This window comes from Centropristis striata, chromosome 17 (assembly GCF_030273125.1).
Source record: "Centropristis striata isolate RG_2023a ecotype Rhode Island chromosome 17, C.striata_1.0, whole genome shotgun sequence".
In the NCBI taxonomy this organism is placed as follows: domain Eukaryota; kingdom Metazoa; phylum Chordata; class Actinopteri; order Perciformes; family Serranidae; genus Centropristis; species Centropristis striata.
The window spans coordinates 17,282,642-17,308,396 of record NC_081533.1 but is presented as its reverse complement, the minus strand read 5'-3'; the positions used below and the strand labels follow the sequence as shown (position 1 = coordinate 17,308,396).

The window sequence follows — 25,755 nt, the reverse complement described above, 5'->3', positions numbered from 1 at the left end:
CATGTAAAACAACTAATAATAGATGCAAAAACAGTTGCGAAATGGTTCAAACTAGATGCAAAAAACACCAGAAGAAGATGCAAAACAACTAAAATTGATGCAAAAACACCCAAAAGAAGATGTGAAACAGCAAAATGACAAAAAATAAATGCAAAATGACCAAAAATTGATGCAAAACTGCCAGAAGACTATGCAAAACTATCCAAAGACGATGCAAAAAGACTAAAAATAGATGCAAACTGCCAGAAGAAAATGCAAAACAACTAAAATAGAGACAAGACCACTCAAACATGCAAAATGACAAAAAATAGATGCAAAACCACAAAATAAGATGCAAAACTATCCAAAGATGCAAAACGACTAAAAATAGATGCAAAACTGCCAGAATAAGATGCAAAAGCATTAAAGATTGATGCAAAACTGACAGAAGATGCAAAATGACAAAAAATAGATATGAAATCACCCAAACATGCAAAATGACAAAAAAAAATGCAAAACCACAAGAAAAAGATGCAAATGACCGAAATTTGATGCAAAACTGTCAGAAGACTATGCAAAACTACCCAAAGAAGCTGCAAAACGACTAAAAATAGATGTAAAATTGCCAGAATAGGATGCAAAAAAACTACAGATGGATGCAAAACTGCCAGAAGAAGATGTTAAATGACTAAAAATAGATGCAAAGCTATCTGAAGAAGATGCAAAAAGACTAAAAATGTATGCAAAACTGCTAGAATGATGCAAAACATCTGAAAATATTTGCCAAACTGCCAGATTATGATGCAAAACAACTGGAACGACATGCAAAACTGCCAGAAGAAAATGCAAAACAGTTAAACAGCCACGAAGTTACCATAAAGAGACAGAAAGTGACCAAAGACAGATGCCTAACAACTACAAAGAGAATGACTAAAAATAGAAAAACTGTTTGAGTTTGTGTGTGTTGTTTCTATGCAGATAAGATGCAAAATTTTTTTTTTTTTTAAACTAGATGCAAATCACCAAAAGACCATGTAAAACAACTAATAATAGATGCAAAAACAGTTGCAAAATGGCTCAAACTAGATGCAAACACCAGAAGAAGATGCAAAACAACTAAAATTGATGCAAAAACACCCAAAAGAAGATGTAAAACAGTCAGAAAATGAAGAAAATGACAAAAAATAAATGCAAAACCACAAAAAATGATGCAAAATGACCGAAAATTGATTGCCAGAAGACTATGCAAAACTATCCAAAGAAGATGCAAAAAGACTAAAAATAGATGCAAAACTGCCAGAATAAGATGCAAAACAACTAAAATAGACGCAAGCACCCAAACATGCAAAATGACAAAAAATAAATGCAAAACCACAAAATAAGATGCAAAACCATCCAAAGATGCAAAACGACTAAAAATAGATGCAAGAATGCCAGATTAAGATGCAAAACAACTAAAGATTGATGAAAAACTGAAAGAAGATGCAAAATGACTAAAAATAGATACGAAACCACCCAAACATGCAAAAACAAAAAACAAAAAATGCAAAATTACTGAAATTTGATGCAAAACTGCCAGGAGAAGATGCAAAACTATCAAAAGAAGCTGCAAAACGTCTAAAAATAGATGCAAAACTGCCAGAATAGGATGCAAAACAACTACAGATAGATGCAAAATTGCCAGAAGAAGATGCTAAATGACTAAAAATAGATGCAAAACTATCTGAAGAAGATGCAAAAAGAATAAAAATAGATACAAAACCACCCAAACATGCAAAATGACAAGAAAAGAAATGCAAAACCACAAGAAAAAGATGCAAAATGACCAAAATGTGATACAAAATTGCCAGAATAGGATGCAAAACATCGACAGATAGATGCAAATTGCCAGAAGAAGATGCTAAATGACTAAAAATAGATGCAAAACTATCTGAAGAAGATGCAAAAAGACTAAAAAGATGTGCAAAACTGCCAGAATGATGCAAAACATCCGAAAATATGTGCAAAACTGTCAGAATATGATGCAAACCACTGAAATGACATGCAAAACTGCCAGAAGAAAATGCAAAACAGTTAAACAGCCACGAAGTCACCATAAAGAGACAGAAAGTGACCAAAGACAGATGCCTAACAACTACAAAGAGAATGACTAAAAATAGAAAAACTGTTTGAGTTTGTGTGTTGCTTCTATGTAGACAGGGGTTTTCGGGTTTAAGAATCAATACAACGTGTAGAAACTCAGCATCTCTTCGCTGTTGTTCTGACTCTTTCAGGTCCACATATTGACCATCAGACTGGAGACACAATCACACGTCAAGACGAGCTTTCTGATTGGCTGTGAGGTGGATCGAACCTTTTGTTGGAGGCAGCATGTTTGTCCCTGAAGAACAATACCAGCAGATAATCAACCAGCTGTAAACAATATCTACTCGATCTCCTTTTTTACACAATCATTTGATTATTTGACCTTTGACCTTCTGACTCTTGGTTGTTTTTTACTCCAGTGAAAGAGTCTGTCTTATGCAGAACCAAAAAAAATTGATGCAAAATGACCGAAAATTGATGCAAAAATGCCAGAAGAATTTGCAAAAACTACCCAAAGAAGATGCAAAAGTCTAAAAATAGACGCAAAACTGCCAGAATAAGATGCAAAATGAGTAAAAATAGATACAAAACCACCCAAACATGCAAAATGATAAAAAAAATAAAAATAAATGCAAAATCAAAAGAAAAAGATGCAAAATGACTAAAAATAGAGACGAAACCAGCCAAACATGCAAAATGACAAAAAAAAAAGCAAAATCACAAGAAAAAGTTGCAAAATGACCGAAATTTGATGCAAAACTGCCAGAAGACTATGCAAAACTATCCAAAGAATCTGCAAAACGAGAAAGACTAAAAATTACTTTTATTTGACCTTTGACCTTCTGACTCTTGTTTGTTTTTTACTCCAGTGAATCAGTCTGTCTCATCCTTTTTTTGGTTTTCTGATCTATTTATATGAAGTCCAACGTGTCTGTGAGATGTTTTTCAGACTGATTTTTTCTCCTCAAACCGTCCGAGTCCAGAAGGTAAAACTACATTCAGTATTTAACAAGCAGGAAACGTCAGATTGGAGAGAACTCTTTTGAAAAAATAAAAAGTGTTGCAGCTTTTTCTTCTTGTTCCTCATCATGCAAATTGTCAAAAAAAGTCAAAACGACCACAAATAACTAGAATTAACTATAACACAACACAAAATCACCACAAAGATCCAAAACAACAATAAAAAGCAATAAAACCAACACTGTGTGTGTGTGTGTGTGTGTGTGTGTGTTCTTGTACTTCCTACATAGTGGGGACCAGAACACGTTTTTAACCAACAGAGTGAGGACATTCTTGCAAAGTGAGGACATTTCGGCCGGTCCTCACTTCTTTAAAGGCTTTTTTGAGATTTCAGACTTTGTTTTAAGGGTTAAAGGTTACAATTAGGTTTATGTTATGGTTAGGCATTTAGTTGTGACGGTGAAGGTTAGTTAAGGGGCTATTATAGTCAATTAAAACTAAATGAAATAACGAAAACTAAAATTGGAAAAACATTTTCGTTAATTGAAATAAAAATTAAAAATGAGAGTTTTTAAAGAATGATAATTAACTGAAACTAAAACTAACTAAAATTATAGTGAAAATGTTCTTCGTTTTCATCTTTGGCAACTTTTTTCATACATAATGAAGATGGATAAGACAAAGGAAATAAAGGCAAAATTTACTGTGACCTCTTTTAATCTCCCACCCAACAAATACCCCATTACAAAAAACTAAAACTAATAAAAACTAAACTGAAACTAAAACATTTAAAAAAAAACAAATACTAAACTAAAACTAGGAAACTCACTCTAAAAACAAACTAAAACTAACTGAATTTGAAAACAAAAATTCACAACAAAATTAAAACTAAAACTAATGAAAAATCCAAAACTATTATAACCTTGATAGGGAATTCACTGTTCCAATGAGGGTCCTCACAAAGATAGAAGTACAAGAATGTAATTTAATTCTTGTACTGTATTTCATTACAATCAAGATTCAAGATACAGTACAATAATTACATTACATTCTTGTACTTCTATCTTTGTGAGGGCCCTCATTGTAAAAGTGAATTCCCTTGCAACACACACACACACACACACACACACACACACACTTAGGTGTTGGGCCTTTTTGCATGTTTGGGTCCCAATGTTTCTATCCAATTAACTGAAATCTTATCATAAATGATTTAGATCTTGTCTTTTAATAGTTCTGTGACCTTTGACCTCGTCAGCTAAAGGACTCGGAGGACTTTCCTCCTGCAGCTGGAGGTGAATTTACTGCACGGTGACGTTTCAGCCACTCTTCTACAACTCTTTCCACCACTTCTCTGGAGCCCTGTGAAAACTCCCCCGTTACTCTTCTGGAGGCTCGTGAGCCCCCCCTCCTCCCTCGATTCCTCCCCAACACAAAAAAAGCACATCTGGTCCTCAGAGCGCCCCCTGGGCCCCCTTTAGCAACCCCTCCCTGACGTGAACTTGGCCTACCTAAATGTTTTTGTTCATGCAGTCTGTCTGTCTTATGCAGAGAGAGGGGGATGGAGAGAGAGAGAGAGAAATAAAGAGAAGGAGAAGGAATTTCAACCTAAACTGCCTTTTTGTTGTCATTTCTAGTCTTTTTTTTTTTTTTTTACTTTTTTTTGTCGTTTTTCTGTCTCAGTCGTAATTTGTTGTCTTTTTGGGTCATTTTATGTCTCTTCAAATTTACAAAAAAGACACAAAATGGCAACAAAAACACACCAAATGACTACAAAAAGACACGGAAGGACTATGATGAGACACAAAAATCACCACAAAGATCCAAAACCAAAGGAAAATGCATAACGTTTGAACAAATAGATACAAAACAGCAAAAAAAAAAAAGCCGTAATACTGTGTGTGTGTGTGTCTTATGCAGGGAGAGGGGGATGGAGAGAGAAAAGAGAAAGAGAAAGAGAAGGAATTTCAACATAAACTGCCTTTTATTGACACAATTGAAAACATCAACATGAGAAAGTTATGAGAGACAGAAGAGGGGGATCGTGTGTGTGTGTGTGTGTGTGTGTGTTCTTGTACTTCCTACATAGTGGGGACCAGAACACGTTTTTAACCAACAGAGTGAGGACATTTTTGCAAAGTGAGGACATTTTGGCCGGTACTCACTTCTTTAAAGGCTTTTATTTTTTATTTAAGACTTTGTTTGAGGGTTAAGGTAACAAAAAAAAAAAGATAATTAACTGACACTGTATTTTGTGGTTACAAAACTAACTGAAACTAACTAAAATTATAGTGAAAATGTCCTTCGTTTTCGTCTTTTAATCTCCCACCCAACAAATACCCCATTACAAAAAACTAAAACTAACAGTAAAACTAGTAAAAACTCAACTAAAACTAAAGGATTACAAAAAATAAAAACTAATTAAAACAAACTGAATTTTGAAACAAAAATTCACAATGAAATTAAAACTATACCCCATTACAAAAAACTAAAACTAAAGCATTTCAAAAAAACAAATACTAAACTAAAACTAGGAAACTCAATCTAAAAACTAATTAAAACTTTGAAAACAAAAATTCACAACAAAGTTAAAACTAAAACGAATGAAAAATCCAAAACTATTATAACCGTGCAAGGGAATTCACTATTCCAATGAGGGTCCTCACAAAGATAGAAGTACGAGAATGTGTGTGTGTGTGTGTGTGTGTGCAGAAGACTGGAGGAAAGAGAGAGAGAGAGAGAGAGAGCGAGGCAGCGGAAGGGAGCGGCTACATGACATCATCCACACACAGTGAACCTCGGCGCTCCCGATCATCGTATCAGCGTTGTTGTCACATGGCCCCAATCAGTTGCCATGACAACCAACGCGTCAACTTAACCCCCCCAATTAGCCCACAAGCTCAAAATCAACCAGGTAACGGTCGTCAAAAAGCCCCGCCCTCTTTGGGCCCGTGACCCCCGGCTGTCAACGAGCCAATCATCCGACATCCAGTCAATCACATGGAAGCAATTGATTAGAAACAGCTGTCCTCACCCACTCCCCTCCTCCCTCCCTCCTCCATCCTCCTCCTCCACCTCCTCAGATGACTGAGTTCATTGTTTCAGCAGCTCAGCCCACTTTTCGTTACTCTGCACAGGACAAACGCTGCAAATGTACCTCCATTACTTCTACTCCCTCCTTCTCTCGTCTCACTGTTATTAATTCTGTGACAAAAGAGACACAAGATGACCAAGAGAGACACTAACTTACTCAAAAAGTGGGGAAAAGTTGTCAAAAAAAGACAAAACGACCATGAATAACTTGAATTGACTATAAAGAGACACAATATGACCATAGAAATGTGTGTGTGAGTGTAACTAAAATCACATAAAGTTACCTGTGTGTGTGTGTGTGTGTGTGTGTGTGTGTGTGTGTTTCTGTAACTGTAATCACATAAAGTGACTTTGGGGTCGACCAATCAGAGCAGAGCAATCAACGGAATTAACTGCCGCTGTAGAATGTCCCGGAAAAGTGACAGCAGCCAGAGGTGGACGGACTGGAATTCCTGGCCTCGAACAAAAATAATTTTTGGTAAAACCATAATACCTATCATTGATCCGACTTCACTTTGAGCGTCCTTAGTTCTTCCTGAACAGCTAAGTATGTTTTTTGTGAAGAGAAATGAAGAAATAGCTTTGTTAGAGCGAACTGAAAAACTGTTAAATATGCTTTTCTACATAAATCTTCCTGCGTTTTTGATATGGGAGCCAATGAGGCGTGTTGGTGGTGCATCTGTGCATCTTACGCCCAAACTATAACTCTGACAGCTTTACCAGAGGATTGTGAGTGAGAAGACAAATTTTCCTACGTTTCTATGTATAAATTATTTCTGTAGAGTGGAATTTGCGGCCTGGAGCGCAGTTTTCAAATTTATTTTTTGACAATTTCTTCTCTCCCTCCACACTCTGGTGATGATGTCACACACTGTGACACGAACATTCCGTGCAATACACACCCATTATAATCTCAGAATTTCTCCAAAAATGATCATGGTCATTGAACAGGGATTGATAAAAAACTATATGACCTATTGAAACGTGGATTAATACACCAATACACAAGACTTGTGTCTACTGTTTAAAGTTTAAATGGAGTCTCTAGGTGAAATTATGCCGGAGAAGTACACGTTTAAAAATCTCCAATTATTGTTCTTTTGTGCTCATTTTTTGTCGGTCATCCCATTCATTTCAATGCCAAATCTTGGGCAGTTTTTCGCGACGTAAGTCGCGAAAAAATTCGTATTCTGTCAAGAAAAGTAATAGCATACCGATCCCGATCAAACCGCACGTTTTGATATATAATTTGTCCTGCAACTCTTCAAGTTGTAGGACTAGTAGCGGGACGAAATTGCGTCCAGAAGAGGAAGAAGAAAAAATCCACAGTATAACAGTAGTGCAGCACTGGTCTCTACAGCTATTGCTGTATGGGACCAGTGCTCGGTGCGATTGCCCCGAGGCCCTAATGATTGTTTTTAATTGTATTTAAAAGCGTTTTCACGTGAAGAACATTAGCTGTGTGAAGCCATTCTCCTGTCTGATGGTCCTGTTTGTTTATGTAGGTCATACAGAGGCATCAGTATTAAAGTGACACTGTTTCATAACCAGTTAAAACTTCTTGTCGCTGCTTTTCAGTTGATACTGAGCGCCTGTTGTTTCAGCCGTCCTGCTCCACGTTTAATCCTCTTCGAGATAATTCAACATATTGCCTCCTCTGTTCTTCTGAGAGGTTTTTCTCTGAAATGTGAGCACATTTCTTTTGCTTTTTCTCACCATCATCCAGCCAAATTCACTTCAAAGCCTCAGTGTGACTGTGCAATATGTGTGTGTGTGATCTTGTCCTTCCTACATAGTGAGGACTGGAACACATTTTTAACCAACAGAGTGAGGACATTTTTGCAAAGAGAGGACATTTCGGCCGGTCCTCACTTCTTTAAAGGCTTTTTTGAGATTTCAGACTTTGTTTTAGGGTTAAAGGTTACAATTAGGTTTATGTTATGGTTGGGGTTAGGCATTTAGTTGTGATGGTGAAGGTTAGTTAAGGGGCTAGGGAACAAGGTTATTATAGTTCACGAAAACAAAAAAAAATAACGAAAACTAGAATTAAAAAAACATTTTTGTTAACTGAAATAAAATAAAAAATGAGAGTTAAAAAAAGATAATTAACTGAAACTGTATTGTGTGGTTACAAAACTAACTGAAATTATAGTGAAAATGTCCTTCATTTTCGTCTTTGTCAACTTTTTTCATACATAATGAAGATGGATCAGACAAAGGAAATAAAGGCTAAAATTTACTGTGACCTCTTTTAATCTCCCACCCAACAAATACCCCATTACAAAAAACTAAAACTAATAAAAACTAAACTTTAACTAAAGCATTTAAAAAAATAAAAAAATATGAAACTAAAACTGGCAAACTCACTCTAAAACTAATGAAAAATTCAAAACGATTATATATATATATATATAACCTTGCAAGGGAATTCACTGTTCCAATGAGGGTCCTCACAAAGACAGAAGTACAAGAACGTGTGTATGTGAATCAAATGTGATTGTTGCTCTGCTCACAAGGGGGAACAGAGCAGGACCGAGTCTCATATTTCAAAATGTTCAAAGACTGTGTGTGGTGTGTGTGCATGTGCAAACGTGTGTGTGTGTGTGTGTGTGTGTGCACTTATTTGTTTACAAGAACTGGTCCCAGGCCTATAAAAAATGAGGACATTGCTGCCACTTTTGATTTGTTAATAAACCAGAAACTCTTAACAGCATTTGATCAGACGCTTCATTACCTCACACACAGATCTGTTTACACTGCAGCCTCCAGTCATGTGAGGTCAAAGGTCATCATAACACCATGCACATGCTTCAGATTTGTACCATAGTTACACAGTTGTAGATCATTAAAGGATCATTCTGAAGGATGTTGAATGACAGAATCTGAAGTTTTTCAACTACATTTCAAGTAAATTGTACACGCCTGGACTTCCTTGCAGCAAAGACATCTATTGTGTCATTAAATGATACAAATGAAACGTCTTCACACAAAACGGCATTTAAAAAAAGATGACATCACGTTACCTTTATATTGGGACTTCTCCTCCTCCTCTTTTCTTCTCTTTCGATACTGCGCTTTGACGACTGTTTCATGATGCAAGATTTATCAAAACATAACCTGTGACAGCGATCTGACCGTCTAAAGGGGGGCAAGGCAATGACCTAACGTCACATGACAAGTGACAAAATGTCATTGTTTATCTGTCCCTTTATTTTGTTAATATTTATTATTTGAAGACAGAACGAGAAGGGAGGGCGACAATGGGCATTGAATATTATTTTTTTTCTGCGTCGATGGTGACTGGTGGCGCCCCTCCAGCAGATGGCGCTCTCGGCGACCGCCTATGTCGCCTATGCCTAGAGCCGGCCCTGCTTACAATAATTTACCTATGTATTTGAGCTAGTTAGTTTTAGTTGGTATATAACCACGAACAGTAAACAAAAACATCCTGCAACGCTAAAAACATCTTTCATAATATGATGCACAGCTGTAGATTACAAAAGTATAAAAAGGAGTTAAAATGGACAAATCCTTAAACAGCTATGCAACATGCAACAGTAATATTAACCCCAAACCATCCTATAATACACACAATAGCTAAGTTTAAGGTTTTGAATGCAGTACTCATACTTGTACTGCAGTATTTTGCAGTGTGGTATGTGTACTTTTACTTAAAGGATCTGAACACACAGACTCACCGTCCTCACACTCTGCCCTTACATCTCGCTGCCAAAAATGATGGATTACTGTACAGCACAGAGTCAGAGAGCAGACGGTCATGGGGGTGAGCCATGGCGCTACACACACACAAATTCACGCTGTGTGTGTGTGTGTGTGGTTATGGTATGAAGTGTGTTTGGAGAGGCGGGTTGGAAATGGAAGTCACGGGGGAGAAGGGGCAGCTTTTCTCGTTCATACACACACACACACACAGGTGAGTCTGAGGGCCAGAACAGGATACGTCTCTCTCTCACTCACACACACACAGAGTGAGGTGGTGGTTGCCAGGCCAGGTTTCTGCAGCGCTGAGCAGGCTGCAGCCCAGCAGTCACCATATGGACTGGTACTGAAGTCAGAACACAGAGATGGAGGGAGAGAAAGAGAAGGATGGAGGTAGAAATCAGGGAAAGGAGGATGAGGAGGAAGGAGCGCTGCAGAGGAAGAGAAGGAGGGGAAAATTAGGCAGGAATAGATGCAAAGAAAGATGGAGGAAGACTAATTGGCCTTTTGAACAGATTGACAGAAGAAAAAAAGCATAAACTGAAAATGAAACAAACTGATTTCATCTTGTGAACCTTGAGATTTCAGCAATCAGTTTTTAATGTACAAGTGCTGGTCAACGAATTAGAATAATTTGAAATAGTGCAATCATTAAATTCTTTGAATGCATTTTTGTGCAGAAAGCAAATCAGGTGTTCACCGCACCTGTCCTACTCGTTAGACTAATCACAGAACTCGTTACCTGTAAAAAAAATTTGCTCAGCTGAGCTTTCCAAAAGGCCCATTTAGGCCATTTAACTGTGACACTGTTGTTTTATTGAATTAGAATAATGGAGAAACCGTTTCATTGAATTAGAATAAATGCTCGAATTTTTGTTTACTGTGAAGAGTGTTCACTGTGCAGTATAAAGTCAGGGTTGAGTAGAATTTCTAAGTTGTAAAATCAATCATGGGTAAGCAGCGCGACCTCTCAACCGGAATAGTGGCTCAAATTCAAGCCCTTCGCCAACAAGGCTTGACCCAAACTAAAATTGCTGAGCAGCTCGGCATCAGCCAGTCTTCCGTCTGCAAAGCTCTCAAGAAAAACTGCAGCAAGCGCACCAACTGTTCCGGCGTCCGAAAAACTTCTGCTCGCGACAACAAGCAGCTGAGAAAGATCGCAGTCAGCAACCGGTTCAAGTCCACTTCCGAGCTCACCGACTTGTGGAACAAGCAGACCGGCGCTGACGTCTCCAGATCAACCACTTACCGTCGTCTGCGCGAACTCGGCTTCAAATCTCGCGTTCCAGCAGTAAAACCGATGCTGACCAAGAAACAAATGGCGAAACGGCTGAAGTGGGCCAAAGAACACGGCGAGTGGACTGCTGAAGACTGGCAGAAAGTGGTCTTCAGTGACGAATCACGCTTCTGCATCTCCTTCGGTGACCAAGGTCCTCGTGTCTGGCGTCGTGGTGGCGAAACCTACAACCACGAGTGCGTGAAAAGATCCGTCAAGTTTCCCCAGAGCGTTATGGTCTGGGGATGCATGTCCGCTCGAGGTGTAGGGAAACTCTGCTTCCTCAAGAAGACTGTCAATGCTGCCGTATATCAAGATGTTCTGGAAACGTTCCTGATTCCGACTGTTGAGGAACAGTTCGGCGAAGAAGACTTCATATTTCAACAGGATCTTGCACCGGCTCATGCGGCAAAGTCGACCAAAGATTGGTTCACTAAAAAACAGCTTGAAGTTTTGGCATGGCCGGCCAACTCGCCTGACCTCAATGTCATTGAAAACCTTTGGGCCATCGTCAAGCGGAAAATTCGCGACAGAAAGCCTACTACGCTGGACCAACTGAAGCAGAACATCGCCACTGCCTGGGAAGCTGTGAGTGCGGAAACTTGCGACAAGCTGGTCAAATCGATGCCGCAGAGACTTCAGGCAGTCATACAAGCCAAGGGGGCAGCCACAAAATACTGAGAAAGTGATGATTCTAATTATAATAAAAATTATTCTAATTCAATGAAACGGTTTCTCCATTATTCTAATTCAATAAAACAACAGTGTCACAGTTAAATGGCCTAAATGGGCCTTTTGGAAAGCTCAGCTGAGCAAATTTTTTACAGGTAACGAGTTCTGTGATTAGTCTAACGAGTAGGACAGGTGCGGTGAACACCTGATTTGCTTTCTGCACAAAAAATGCATTCAAAGAATTTAATGATTGCACTATTTCAAATTATTCAAATTCGTTGACCAGCACTTGTATTGATGACGAGCTCATGTTGCTGCTCCCCTCTCATGTTATGCTAGAACTTTCTCGGATGCGAGAGGACGATGGCGCCGTTTTTTCGCCGCTTCTCCATCCGAACTTTGTTGTACGTTTATGTATAATGTATGGACGTTTTAGCGTACTTTGTCTTGACGTTTTTAATGTTTTTATATACTTTGAATTACCTCGTTTCTGAAATGTGCTCTATAAATTAACTTTCCTTGCTTATAATGTGCTGAGCAAGCTTTAGACAGGCATTTGATTGACCACCATGCATTGTTCATATTTTATACATTTTTTTGTTTCATTGTGTTTGAATTGTGTTTTAACTGTTTTAATTGTCTTATGTTCCCCTATCTTATTTCTCTTTTATCTTCTGTAAAGCACTTTGTGATTTTATCGGTGAAAAGTGCTATATAAATAAACTTTACTTAGTTCTAATACATTTGGGTTTATAGAAACTTTACTTCTGCAGGACTTGCAGGTACCCTTAGTGCATGTGTAAGAAGAAAAAAAACAACAGCAACATGAAGTGTTTTGTAAATAACAGTTTATTTGAAAACCATGGGTCAGACTGATCTGTGTGTTTAGCTGCTGCCCTGCTTGGCGGCCAGCCTCTTGTCTCTCTCCTCGGCGATGGTCAGACGGATTCCCTTTCCTCTGGGCATGGACACCCACGGCTTGTTGCCCTGGAGACGAGAAGAGCAACATTTGTTCATGATGATCAAAGAAGTACATGGTACAACAGGTGGGAAATAGGGACACTGATCCAAAGTCATTTTGTGATCTTATTTTCTCTTTTCATTTTAACACAGATTAGATGACTAAAATCTGAATTTGTGCAGAACACTGAAAATAAATGGGCATGTATTGATAAGATCAAATTCTCCAAGCACAAAAAAGGTCAAACATCCTGAGTTCAGCCTCAAAAATGTGAAAAATTACTATTTTATTAAATAAAATTAATCTAAAAGCGCAACCTTTAGAAAATCACACCAGCTGCAGCCCTGAATTAATCTATAAATTAAGCTTTATACATTCAAACGTGTCAAACAGACACCTGTGTCTTTTCTTTGTATTTTGGGTTCCTGGCAGCTTTATACTTTGTTAATTAAAAATCTGACTGATAGCCAAGTTTGTGTGGAGAAAAAGGAGCCATGCATGTGATGTAAGGACAGACTGAAAGATGCTGAACAGAGACAAATTAATTCATAGGAAGTTGACAAATTTGAACCAAAATCTCCTGGACTTCAGAGGTTTAAAATCCAGTGTTTAAACAGGCAGAAGTCTCTTCGTTGTGCTAACATTTATCTGACGGCAACATTTCAGCGGAGAAATGATCAAGGTGCAGAAAAGCGACATTGAATAAATGTCAGGCAGCAGAAAGACGACAGCTGTGGTCACATCAGCAGCCAAATAAATGTCAGGCGGCCGAGAGGAGAGAGCAGCGCTTTTACTGCCGACGCTCTCCTCCTCATAATTTAATTTGTTTGATTTGACAATCCATAAAGCTTTTTACACACTGTCACCAAATATCTAGCTCATCTTTCTTCTGCCAAAGTTATGAGCCTTTAAAAAGCTGTTTGTTTTTGTTTTATTCTGCCAACCCTTGGCAATAGAAGGACTCATACAGTGTCAATGTCCCATAATAAGGACATCACAAAATAATTGAGTATTTGCCATGTACATAACTCCATAAATAACATTTTAAAAAGTGCAGAGATTGCAGTCACATTGATCCCAACTTGGTGATTTTGCGTTTTTATTCGTTTGAGGGTTCGAACAGCTTTTTAAGAGTAAAAATCAGGAATTAAAGCGAGAAAAGAGCCTGAAAAGCAGCCTGGAATTACGTCTTCATCAATTTATGTTGGTGTTTTATAGTTGTACTTGTCATCTATAGTGTAAACAATTTTCACAGCATGGTTGATACAATGTTGACATTTTACATGGACATGATTTGCACTCAAATGTGATGTCTTCCTGTTCAAATGTTGAATAAAAATGTTGCCATTTTAATTAAATTCAATGTTACTTTGCAAGTTATTTTCATGTGTTGTGCAGTGTTGATCATGCAACATGCCACATTTAAAATACAATTTGATTGATGAAAAAAAAAAAAACGTTTTTTTTTTTAAACTTCGAATATATATTTATAAACATCGAATATTCACATTTCTTCCAACAAGGTTTAACCTTTTATCCCTTTAATTACTTTTTTAGTAATTTTGTGTCTTTAATAATAGTGTCTTTTTTAAATAATTTTGTGTCTTTTAAAAAATAATTGTGTCTATTTTTAGTAATTTTGTGTCTTTTTTGGTCATGTTGAGTTTGAGACCCCTGTTTTAGAGTAATTGGTTCTCAATTTTGACTGAATATTTCATACATTTAGACTAGTACAGTTTTAACTTCTGTTTAAAAATCACCCAAGTTAATTGTTCGAACCTCCCTTAATTGTTTTGAATAAGGCTGTGTGAGTTGAAGCTTTTATTTTTACATTTAATTTAATTCATTTCACATTGTGGTCGATAAAGTACATTAATAAATGAATTCATTCTACTAAAGTTAACTGAAAGCTTCAATCTTCCGATAAAGGTTTTTTGCATCGAGGAGCTCAGAACTTCTTAGAGGATTGGTTGTGTATTTTCATTGCTAATCAAAACCAAAAACGTCATCATTGCTCCAAAAACCATCAGAATTCTGTCTCAGCTGAGACAATAAAACACTTGTTTTCCTTTTGGGAATGATGCAACCCTGCAGCATCTTATTTTATCATACATGTTTACTGAAGTTACCTTGCCAATGACGAAGATGTTGGAGAGCCTGGTGGCGAAGCTGTTGCCGGTGCTGTCCTTGACGTGCACCACGTCGAAGGAGCCGGGGTGACGCTCCCTGTTGGTGATCACACCAATACGCCCCAAGTTAGCACCGCCGGTCACCATGCACAGGTTACCTGGAGGGAGCAGAACAGGACACAAAGCCTCAGCACAAGGTTTCCTTACTCTATTTACTATTAAATTAATTGCTGGTTCTGTATTCAGGGTTCATACACTTTCAGTGGTCAAATTCAAGCACTTTTCAAGGTCCATTTTCAAGCTTTTCCAGCACCTTTCAACGGTTGTAAGTTGCATGTTTTAGATGAGTACTTCCATACTAAAAGGGGTAATCCCCCTTAACTATACCAGCAGCAATGGTATTACACTTTTAACAACTAAAAGTAGTTTGCTAATCTCATAAAACATACTTGTATGGGAATCTAGGGGCTAGGAGCAAAAGGAAGCTCACAAAAATCAACCAGCAGCTGGTGGAACTAAACACAACCCAAACTAGGAGGAAGGAAACACAAATAGGCTACTTCAGGAGCCCTCACATCCACTAGGAATTAGAAAAACTCCCTTCAGTAAGAAGATACAGGGTAGAGCAACAAGAAACATCTCAGAAACAAGAAGACGCAGGCGAGACGCAGGCTGGCCCTCTTCATTACAGATAGGCTATAACAGGGGTCTCAAACTCTCAGCCTGCAGGCCAATTGCGGCCCTCGTGATGATATTTTGTGGCCCCCACCTTGATATGAAAGTTTAATGTGAGTTTTATATGAATGGCACTTTGCCGTGTTGTGTGTGGAAGGTCCCTTTAATTACTTTTTTGGGTAATTGTGTGTCTTTTTTGGTCATTTTTTTTGTCTTTTTTGGTCATTTTGATACTGCCCCCAGGTAATTTGAGTTTGAGACCCCTGCTATAGGCTATTCAGTATATATATTTTTCCATTGAAAATGTGGTTATCTAGTCAGATTGCAAGAAATACAGTAAGAATTTCAAGCATTTACAGGCACTTAATCCAAAATCCAAGCACTTTTTAAACCTTGAATTCAACATTAAAATTCAAGCATTTTTTAAGGATTTCAAGCCCCCGTATGAATCCTGGAGTTTATATTGGTGAGGGGAACCTACCGGTGTCAAACTTGATGAAGTCTGTGATCTTGCCGGTGTCCAGGTCGATGCGGACCGTGTCATTGACTTTGATCAGGGGGTCGGGGTAGCGGATGGTGCGGGCGTCGTGGGTCACCAGGTGGGGGATTCCCTTGGTGCCGACCATCAGCTTCTTCACCTTACACAGCTTGTACTGCAGGAGCAACAACAGGTGGGTTCAGTAACAGGTAACCTCTGATCCCTGCAGCACACTGGCAGCTTTGAAAGGCATTTTTACACACAAGTTACACGTCTTTGCCAAAAATAAAAAATATTTTGTGTCTTTTTTTGCATCGAGGAGCTCAGAACTTCTTAGAGGATTGGTTGTGTATTTTCATTGCTGATCAAAACCAAAAACATCATCATTGCTCCAAAAACCATCAGAGTTCTATCTCAGCGTTTTCCTTTCAGGGTTCGTACACTTTAGCAGTGGTCAAATTCAAGCACTTTTCAGCAACTTTCAAGCTCAATTTTCAAGCTTTTCTAGTATCTTACACTAGTCAGATTGCAAGAGAAATACAGTAAGAATTTATAAGCACTTCATCTAAAATGCAAGCACTTTTTAAACCTTGAAAATACAACATTTAAATTCAAGCATTTAAGGATTTCAAGCACCCGTACGAACCCTGAAATATGAATAGAAATTATCATTGAATTTTCAAATATCCTCCAGTCTTTAAACGCTTCAATAAAAAAAAAAAAACGTCCCAATTCTAAAATGGTGATATTTCATCAAATTATTCTACTTTTTTCATTTAAAATGCAACTAAAAATAAACCATTTGCATTAACCAGGTCTTTAAATTCTGTTAAAGCAAGGAATAATAAATGTGCCTGTCACTTTAACCACAATTTGTCGGATATGTTGTCCCAGGAATAATAGCAACAAACAATTTTAAGACCATTTAATGTCACCGATATAGAAATATAACAGCATAATAATGCAAATACAACCTTATAAAGAGCAATGAAGACAATCTCAAATACAAAAAGCAGACACGAGGGACACTGCTCCATCAGAAAAGACAGCAGCATTTCTTTTCATTCATCTTAAGTGCTGTGAAAATACTAGCGCTGTTTGTGGCAAAGCTGGTGACATCGCACGATATATGAACATGATCTTGATAACTTTTGCTGAACTTGAGTTGATATTGATAAAGCAAATAAACTACTGTATCTCTATTGTATTGCAAGTCTGGGACAGAAATCGATTTTTACAACACAATAAATCTTTCAATCAACCAGATATGACCAAGGTTTTTGGAGATGAAATCAGTTTAAAACACTGCTGATCTCATTTGGCTTAAGCCAGAAACGAAATCCCTAAAACCAGTCAAATTAATAGGGAATCAGTCAGACCAGAGCCACTATAACAAACCTAAATGCAGCAAGAACATTACGCACAATGTTGGTTTTCATCTAAAACAGATTTTCTGCCAATTATCCTTCCCCCTTTCCCCTCTGAACATAGGAAGTTTTAAACCATTTAGCTGCTAATGGGTGTTATGGTGCTACATGAATCTTTCAATCCAATCCACTTTATTTATATAGCACAATTTTAGCAAACACAAGGTTTCCAAAGTGCTGCACAAACAATAAATAGATAACACAATACAAAGGTGTAAACAATAGAACAGTAACATGCAATAAGATAAAATAAATTAAAAATAGGATAAATATAAACAAAATAAAATGTTCTGCCCGCACAAAATAAAATATGTATACAAATAAAAACAAAAAAATCATAAAAAAAACACTCTACGTGACTCTAATTGCAGGAGTAATAGAAATTCTCAGATCTAAGTTGTTTGATATACTATGGTTGACGAATAAGTAGTAAGTAAATAAATAAATAATAATAATAATACATATTTGACATTAAGTGGCTGTATATAGAGATAAAATTTCTTATTTTAAGTATTGAGTACCAGGGGAGAGGCCTAGATAAGTATTTTAATACTTCAGCCTACTCATCTTTTTTTCAAACCAAAATGATATCAGGGAATGCGCATTGAATATTAAGTTAACTGGTTCTTATTTCTATCTTATTACTTAGACGGGGCAGATGCATGTATATGTATAGGACTATATATACTGTACGTGTGTAAATGTTTATATATTTATGTACATCTGTTTAATGGTGCCTATGTGAGTATGTGTATGAATATGTATATGCATCTAGCCTACGCTGTTGTGTTTGTTTATTTTCGGTTCGAAAAGAAAAAAAAATAGCGTCAAATAAACTAAATTCTGTTGTTACCTTGGCCTCCTCGGCGGTGATGCGGTGGACGGTGAAACGTCCCTTCACATCGTAGATCAGACGGAAGTGCTCACCGGTCTTCTCGATGCTGATCACATCTGAATAAAGAGAAATATTCAACAGTCTTAGCATCCAAATCGTGTGTTTATTCAATGCATTAGTGCTACTTATTACTGGAGCTTCACACCATCTGGATAGTTAAAAGTTAAACGCAGTGGAAATAGTTTTTTTTTTTTTAACTTCACAGCCAGCTGACCACATCTTTACTCCTAATGGTCTGTTTATTCGTTGTCAAAACCACAAACACCATTACAGGAATTAGTCCACCTGGCAGGATTGGTCCTAATTTAAGAGCTGGTGCCTGGAAGGTAAATTACCATCCTCTCACTATGACCCAAAACACTGGTTTACTGCAGTCTTCTTGTGCCAATTTAAACCTTTTTACACCGACCCACGTTCTATAAAGTCAGGAGCACGACAGTATTCAGTCTATTCATTCCAACCTGCAGTACAAACAAAACGCTAATTCTACCAACACGACTTCCTGCCTCATTTGACAAATTTGAGTTCACGGCAATAATTGATATTCTTCCCAAACAACCATTTAACCATCTTGAAATAAGAGCACCACAGACCAGCAGAAACCAAGAGAGTCATGTCACATTAAAAAGGAGGAAGACGAGTTGGCAAACTGCACGAAGCATTTTCACACATTCAGGTAATTAACTATAAAAAGGGGAGGAATCCGTGTCTTTCAAGACACTTTGATTAGATGTAGAGCCAAATATGGGCAAACGCAGCATCAAGGGTTTCTGTTTTGGTCCAAGTTTTATTCCACAAGTGGCATTAACTACTTAAAGGCTTTGCACAATACAAAAACAAAAAAACAGTTAAAATATGACGATATCTGCAGTTTGGATACAATTTATTCATAAAATGCCAGTTTGGTTAATTTAATGCCCTGAAGTCCCCAAAATTATGATCACAAAGTAGTCACATTTACAAAGATCCTTGAATAAATCATGTACAATGAATGCTTTTATTCTGGAGAAACCCCTAAAAGACTGAGTGCCATTTCACCAAAACACTCAATTCTACAAGTCTCATTTTAAATTGTGCTAAAGAGCTCTTTTTACTGAACCAGATCCTGTAGAAAACATTACATTTTATCCCCCCATGTGCATATGGAAAGCCATGAATGAGTCAGCTGAGACCAACAGTCATGTGACAAAAATACAGATAATCTGCAAAACGAGGTCCGTGAGTTAAAGAGTTGAGAAAACTAAAATGCATTCAATTTAGGCAAAACTGAAAATATTAGGATATCAATAAAGAACTTCATATGAATTCCAGGGTATGTTTATATGCAGCCACAAATTCTATATACAGAGGCCATTCATTCCATAGCCATAAATGATTGCAATACAATAAATTACAGGAACAAAAATAAAATGACTCCTCTGCTTGTGACCTGGCCTGACTGAGTGTTTAGTGTATATAAATAGGCTGCAGTCATCGAGCTGTGAAGACTTCCCTTGGATTTTGAAATTAAAAATCCACACCTCCATATGGAGGCTGTTGGGTCAGTGTCAAAGTGTGCGACAGGTCTGAAGGAGGCGTGACAGACAGCGTGCACAATAACAAAACAATAACTCCTCTGCTGAAGGCCCTGCTGCCAGATCCACAACACTGCACTTGTTTCCATCAATACATTTTTTTTGGATGTTGGGGGGGGGGGGTGTAGATTCAGCCATTGAAGTGTTTCCAATGAAGCAATTCTTCACACAAGATGAACAGGAAATTAAATATGAAAATAAAGAGCTTAACAGAACAGTCTGCCAGTATTCAAACATTTTTACACTTAAGTAAAATGCACGGTGAAGCAGAAAATCCGTACGTTTCTCAGTGGGATCGTTGTTTTCATATGGAAACAAAAGAACAAAAGAGGGGCCAACCCTGGAATAAACAGAAAATCTATAAACGAGGAAAGTTTGCACCCAAGATTTGTAAGTGACAGAACCGTTGACTCGACAGTGAAGGAGAAGTTTACTTAAAGTTCCAGTCTCTCCTAAATTCTTGCTAAGTGTGCATACACACAATACTTACCAGTCCTCTTCCCAATGGTTTCATCCCATCAACACATTTACAATTGAATCAAACCGATTTAGACACCTCTATAGCTCACCTTGACACATCTACCAAAAATACCATGATCCAGTCCAGCCTTCTCTAAAATCACCAACTAACCGAAAGACTGAATTGACCCAACTTTAGTGATGGCTCCATGTTCAAAAAAGTTTAAAACTTTACAGGAGTCACTTTTCCTCAGAAGAAAATGTGGCGACAAATGAAGCCTAAAATCAAGTCTACCTTGCATCTTGTCCGTAGTCAGATTTAAACACTTTAAGCACTTCAAGATGTGATTTGTAGGTTTTCAAGCTTCAGTTGAATTAAATTACATATGTATATGCAGTTTATACTTGATTCCACTTCATTAAAGGAATACACATTCAAGTGTGTCACCTGTTTGCAAGTAGAATTTGTATCCTATATAACCTATATTTCGAACACTTTTCAAACCTAGAATAAAAAATAAACTGAACATTTTAAGACTTCACCCACCTGTAGGAACCCTGGAGATTAAAAGCAACTAAGTCCCAATCCATATAGGGAGGGACATGTATTTACTTGTCTCAACAAGGTCTAATAAAATAAAAAAACAACTTGTGAGGGTGTTTTAGCTGGAGCTCAGAACTTCTTAGAGGAATTGGTTGTGTAGTTTCAGCTCATTGCTGATCAAAACCAAATATTCATCATGGCCCCTTCTGCCTCCAGATGACTGACTTTGTATTCAAACTACTTTGTGTTGTAGAAATAAGCTGCACATCCTTTATAATTCAAATATAAGAAAAGGCGCAAACAAAGATCCACTCTGCAGAATTTGTAAAGCCTCTCTTATTAATAACAACGACAGACAAATCCTGTAGCAGCTGTTTGCTGCTCTGGACCAGTGAGATAAAGTGAGCTCACCCATGAATCCAGCAGGGTAGGTGACATCGGTGCGGACCTTGCCGTCGATCTTGATGAACCTCTGCATGCAGATCTTCTTCACCTCATCCCCAGTCAGGGCGTACTTGAGGCGGTTCCTCAGGAAGATGATGAGGGGCAGGCACTCCCTCAGCTTGTGGGGACCGGTGGAGGGACGAGGAGCCTGAGAGAAGAATAACTGATTATTATACTGGAAGGAGGTCTGATCAAGATCCATTACCTTTTGGCAATTTCCTGAGGGAACCTTCCCAAGGAATTAATCTATCCATCCAGCTAAAAAAACAACAGCTCATCATACTTAGCTATTCTTGATTATATCCAGTGTTTCATCTCGACTAATAATATTCTTGTTTATAACATATCCAACATTACTCAAAACCTCAGTTACCTTTTAGAGCCTGTGCATAGACTAATGATTAACTCTAATCGTTCTTAATCAATCTTTTTAGTCTCAATTCATCAGCAAGTTTGTGAATTCAATCCCAAGTTTGGCATAATCATAAAGGTTTATTCTGTGATGATAAATAACAGCCGGCTGGTGATTTAGATAAGGTAAAAATAGGATCAAAATCCACATTAATGCCAATTTTATAGTTCCCACAACTGCTGCATCACCTCAATGTCACCTAACAGAACTTTAAAACGTTAAAGTGAACTTCTATATAGAAAAGATAATTCATGTTCACAAGCCATGTTTGTGTTTATAAAAGCAAAAATCACATCAGTTTATGCTCCTCATAGTGCCCAAGCCACAGGAGAAACTCTAAGCTTTATAAATTCACTCAAGATGTTAAAACCCCAACTGATTTAACATTAACCTGTTCCTAAAAAACAAATGTCCCATCACATCTAAAGACATTTGCCTAGTTTTCCCATGTTGAAACTCAATTCAAAATGTTAACAGCCAGTACTAACACATCTCCAGGCCATTTATTAATTTAATCTTGCCACATTAGTAAATAAACTCAGCCACACTTAACAGCACAAGACATGTTAAAATGTCACATATTAAAGAGCATATTTTCCTTCTTTTACATCTTAATTATTAGTTTAATATATTTTCTACCCATTCAAGTTACAGATTGGAGACGGAGAGAAAGCATATTTTCCTTCTACTTTTAACTTTTAAGAAAAGAAATACCTTGCAAAGACTTAAGTAATGACACTAATCTGTAACTTGAGGAATGTTTAGAATATATATAGTAGGGGATAAAATGTAGGGCTGCAACTAACGCTTACTTTTCGTTATCGATTAATCTGTCGATTATTTAAAGGAAATCTGAGAATTTAGACTAATTGTCGTTAAAAAAAACTGCTCAAACCAATTATTCGATTATCAAAACATTAATATAATAATCGAATAATTGTTGCAGCTCTAATTAACTGGCCTTTTGAAAACCTGCATAAAACTAAGCATATACAATGAGTACATCATATAATAAATAAGAACCCATGGCTGTGCTGCATATCCATCCTTTAGAAAGGATTTAACTTGGTTTCCCAACATACAAAGCATCCCAAATATTCAGCAATAATGGTTAGTAAAGATAAAAACCACACATGATAAAACAAAGTTAATTTAAGAGAAAATGCTGGAAGAAAATGTTACTTACAAAAACTCCAGTGAGCTTGTCAAGCATCCAGTGCTTTGGCGCTGCGACGCGCTTCAGGTGCTTCTTCGGTCCTCTTGCCTGGAGAAAAAGACAGCAAGACCGGGTAAATAACGGGGCAATAACCGGCCGACAAAACAAGATCCGCAAATGTCTAATTTAGCGGAGTGGAGAAGCCTGGAAACCCGCTAAAGAGACAGTACACCCGGTTAGCATTGCGTGCTAACATGCTGCTGTAACACATAAGCCGACTGCGGCCTAGCGGTTGCTAACATTAGCACACATTTAACAGTTGTATTTCACGTTTCTGTAGTTATTTGACTTACATTATACTGTTAAACACAATATACTGAAGTCGCGTACACATCTGCGACACTGAAGAGCAGTTTTCTGTCCTTACAGCAAGCTAACAGCGTTAGCCACATTGCAGCTAACGCTAAAAACCCAAAGTGGGGTCAGATGATTTAAAATCATCAATAAAGAGCAAGAATCGACGCGTTTAGTCACAATACAGACATCGATCGTTTTATAATATGTTGAATGTTAACCTAGGACATGTATGTTTGTGATAATACAGCGGCAGAAAGTGATGTTTAATGATTATTTCAGAGCGGAATCGTGAGGAAAAACTGCTCACCATGTTGGAGTCTGCGGGGAAAAGGACCTCCTGGTTTCCGGTAGTGCGTGATAAGGCCCGCTACGGCAGACTGGGAGGGACAAAAGGAGCGAAAGGCGCAATATGAAAGTTTATCAATCGCTGTGGATGGTGGTGAAAGATATAATCAGATATTTTATTTGAATCAAAGTGATAATACCACAGTGTAAATGAATCCATAAAAATCATAATTTAGTGTAAGTGTAAAAAAAGGCATCTGGAATAAGGCTCTTTTAAGGAGAATGTATGCATGTACAAACACACAAAATGACCAAAAAAGACACAAAATGACTAAAAAAAGACACAAAATGACCAAAAAAAGACAAAATGAGAAGACAGAATTACCAAAGAAAAAAATAATTTATTGAGCATGATATTGTTTTGAAAGCAAAAAAAAGATTCAAAATCACATTTTATGTTGGACTAAAGGACTAAAAAGGACACAAAATTACCAAAAAAGACACATAAAAGACACACAAAAGACACAAAATGACCAAAAAAGACACAAAATGACCAAAATTGTTACGCTTAACACACAAGACACAAATAAAATAGAGTCCCACTCGAATAAAAACCTAGTTGGATGACAGGATCACACACAATCACAAGATCGCATTTATGTTGGTTTTTCTTTGTTTCTTTTTGGTTCAAATCTTGATCCAGTAAGTCAGAATAAAACATCAATTATTATGAGGTCATATAGGTGAGGTTGTGCTGAAAAAAATATACCAACATGACATTTAAACATTTTTTAAGTGGTGTATACGGGCAGGATGAAAAGGATTCAGAAATGGACGAAATAGCCCAAAACTCCATAGAGTTAACAGAGACAGAATAACAGATTATTTCTAACACAGTGCTGTTGTCTACGGATTTGGAATATCATGTATAAAGTCCATTTAGCCGCGCTGCTGCTGCTGCTGCTGCTGCTGCTGCTGCTGCTGCATCCACTCCTCTGTGTTTCAGAGTCTCCTGGTCAGGAAATGCCCGTGTCACACACATTCCTGTTTACACTGATGGAGATAAAGCTCCTCCTGGGTCTTTGTTTTCCTGCCAAATGATACCAACTGATGCACACATGCCGTCTCTCTCTCTCTCTCTGTAGGCTTCTCTGCTTCCCCTCAGGCTGCAGGAACAAATCCCAAACCCTGGGACAAACCTATTTATACCTAAAAAATAACAAAAATCTCCAGTGTCTCACTGTTTTCATACATTTATCTGTGGTGTCCCACTTTATTTTATTCCTTGAATCTTCACAGTGTGCACAACTCTGATTTTTGGGGCAGTGTTGCAACCCACTAACCTACATTTTTATTCAGCACATTTTTATATGTTTGCAGAAACACGGAGGAGCTCAGCAGCAGCCGGCAGCCAGCAGAAAGTCAGGGACCCAGCCACATTTTCTCAGCTTTAATTTCCTGACCCACTTCCTTCCTAATGCTGCTGCACTGACCACTCCATGCAGGAAGTTCTATAGGATTAAAGACACATTTCTGGACTCACATTACAAGCGTTGAAGGAGACAGGAGGTGACGTTTGTTTAAACTGTCTTAAGGCTGAAATATTGTTTAATGCAGATGTAGAGTGTAATAAAGTCCAGCTGCAGCTGGATCTCTTCTTTAAGAAGTTAATTCTTTTAGTTAATTCAGCTTAATTATAAGCAGCTCTTTCTGTGTTTTTTTGTTTGTTTCTTATGGTGAGTAACTGTTTCTGTAGCCCTTATTATTATTATTATTATTATATTTTACACTAGAGACCTGGCAAAATTGACAAAAGCCCATTAACCCTCGAGGCCTCTTTAAAATCACCTTACACTTTACACCTTAAGGTCCCTAAACGGTCCCTCTCATACAGGTGTCATAAAAATGTGATATATAAATATTTTTTCTCACTTTCGACCTAACATAGATATAAAAATGTTTTTTTGTTTTTTCTCTCGTTTTTTTCCATTTAATGCCCTTTTTGTCATAAGAACCGCTGATTTTCTCAAGGGCAACAACACAAAATATGCAATATTTTCAAAAATAAGGTGCAAAGTGGAATATTTGGGGTGAGGTTATTACAGCCTTGACTAGGTCAATAATTGATAACTACTTTATATCAATCCCAACACACCAAGACCATTTTTATGGTG

The 25,755-nt window shown here is 37.5% G+C and overlaps 1 protein-coding gene and 3 non-coding genes across 4 annotated transcripts; all 4 read right to left on the bottom strand.

The window, feature by feature from the left end:
• Positions 1-12,616: 12,616 nt before the first annotated feature.
• On the bottom strand, positions 12,617-23,666 carry rps4x (ribosomal protein S4 X-linked). Its single transcript, XM_059355176.1, has 7 exons — positions 23,604-23,666; positions 22,970-23,047; positions 21,339-21,519; positions 18,309-18,406; positions 16,032-16,203; positions 14,876-15,033; positions 12,617-12,772 (listed from the first exon to the last, which is right to left on the bottom strand). Exons 1-7 carry the CDS (start codon positions 23,604-23,606, stop codon positions 12,671-12,673), a joined length of 792 nt encoding a protein of 263 aa, XP_059211159.1. The 5' UTR covers positions 23,607-23,666; the 3' UTR covers positions 12,617-12,670.
• LOC131990251 (small nucleolar RNA SNORD61) lies at positions 14,691-14,761 on the bottom strand. The gene has a single exon (XR_009396055.1). It is a non-coding gene; the product is annotated as a small nucleolar RNA SNORD61 (small nucleolar RNA).
• On the bottom strand, positions 16,348-16,418 carry LOC131990249 (small nucleolar RNA SNORD61). The gene has a single exon (XR_009396054.1). It is a non-coding gene; the product is annotated as a small nucleolar RNA SNORD61 (small nucleolar RNA).
• On the bottom strand, positions 21,053-21,128 carry LOC131990252 (small nucleolar RNA SNORD61). The gene has a single exon (XR_009396056.1). It is a non-coding gene; the product is annotated as a small nucleolar RNA SNORD61 (small nucleolar RNA).
• Positions 23,667-25,755: the final 2,089 nt, after the last annotated feature.

What these genes read in the sequence shown, in the direction of transcription:
- rps4x (XM_059355176.1), bottom strand. An exon ending in ACAAGCTCACTGGAGTTTTT is followed by an intron (nt 21,520 to 22,969) that starts GTAAGTAACATT and finishes TTCTTCTCTCAG; the next exon opens with GCTCCTCGTCCCTCCACCGG. An exon ending in TCACCGCCGAGGAGGCCAAG is followed by an intron (nt 16,204 to 18,308) that starts GTAACAACAGAA and finishes TTGCTCCTGCAG; the next exon opens with TACAAGCTGTGTAAGGTGAA.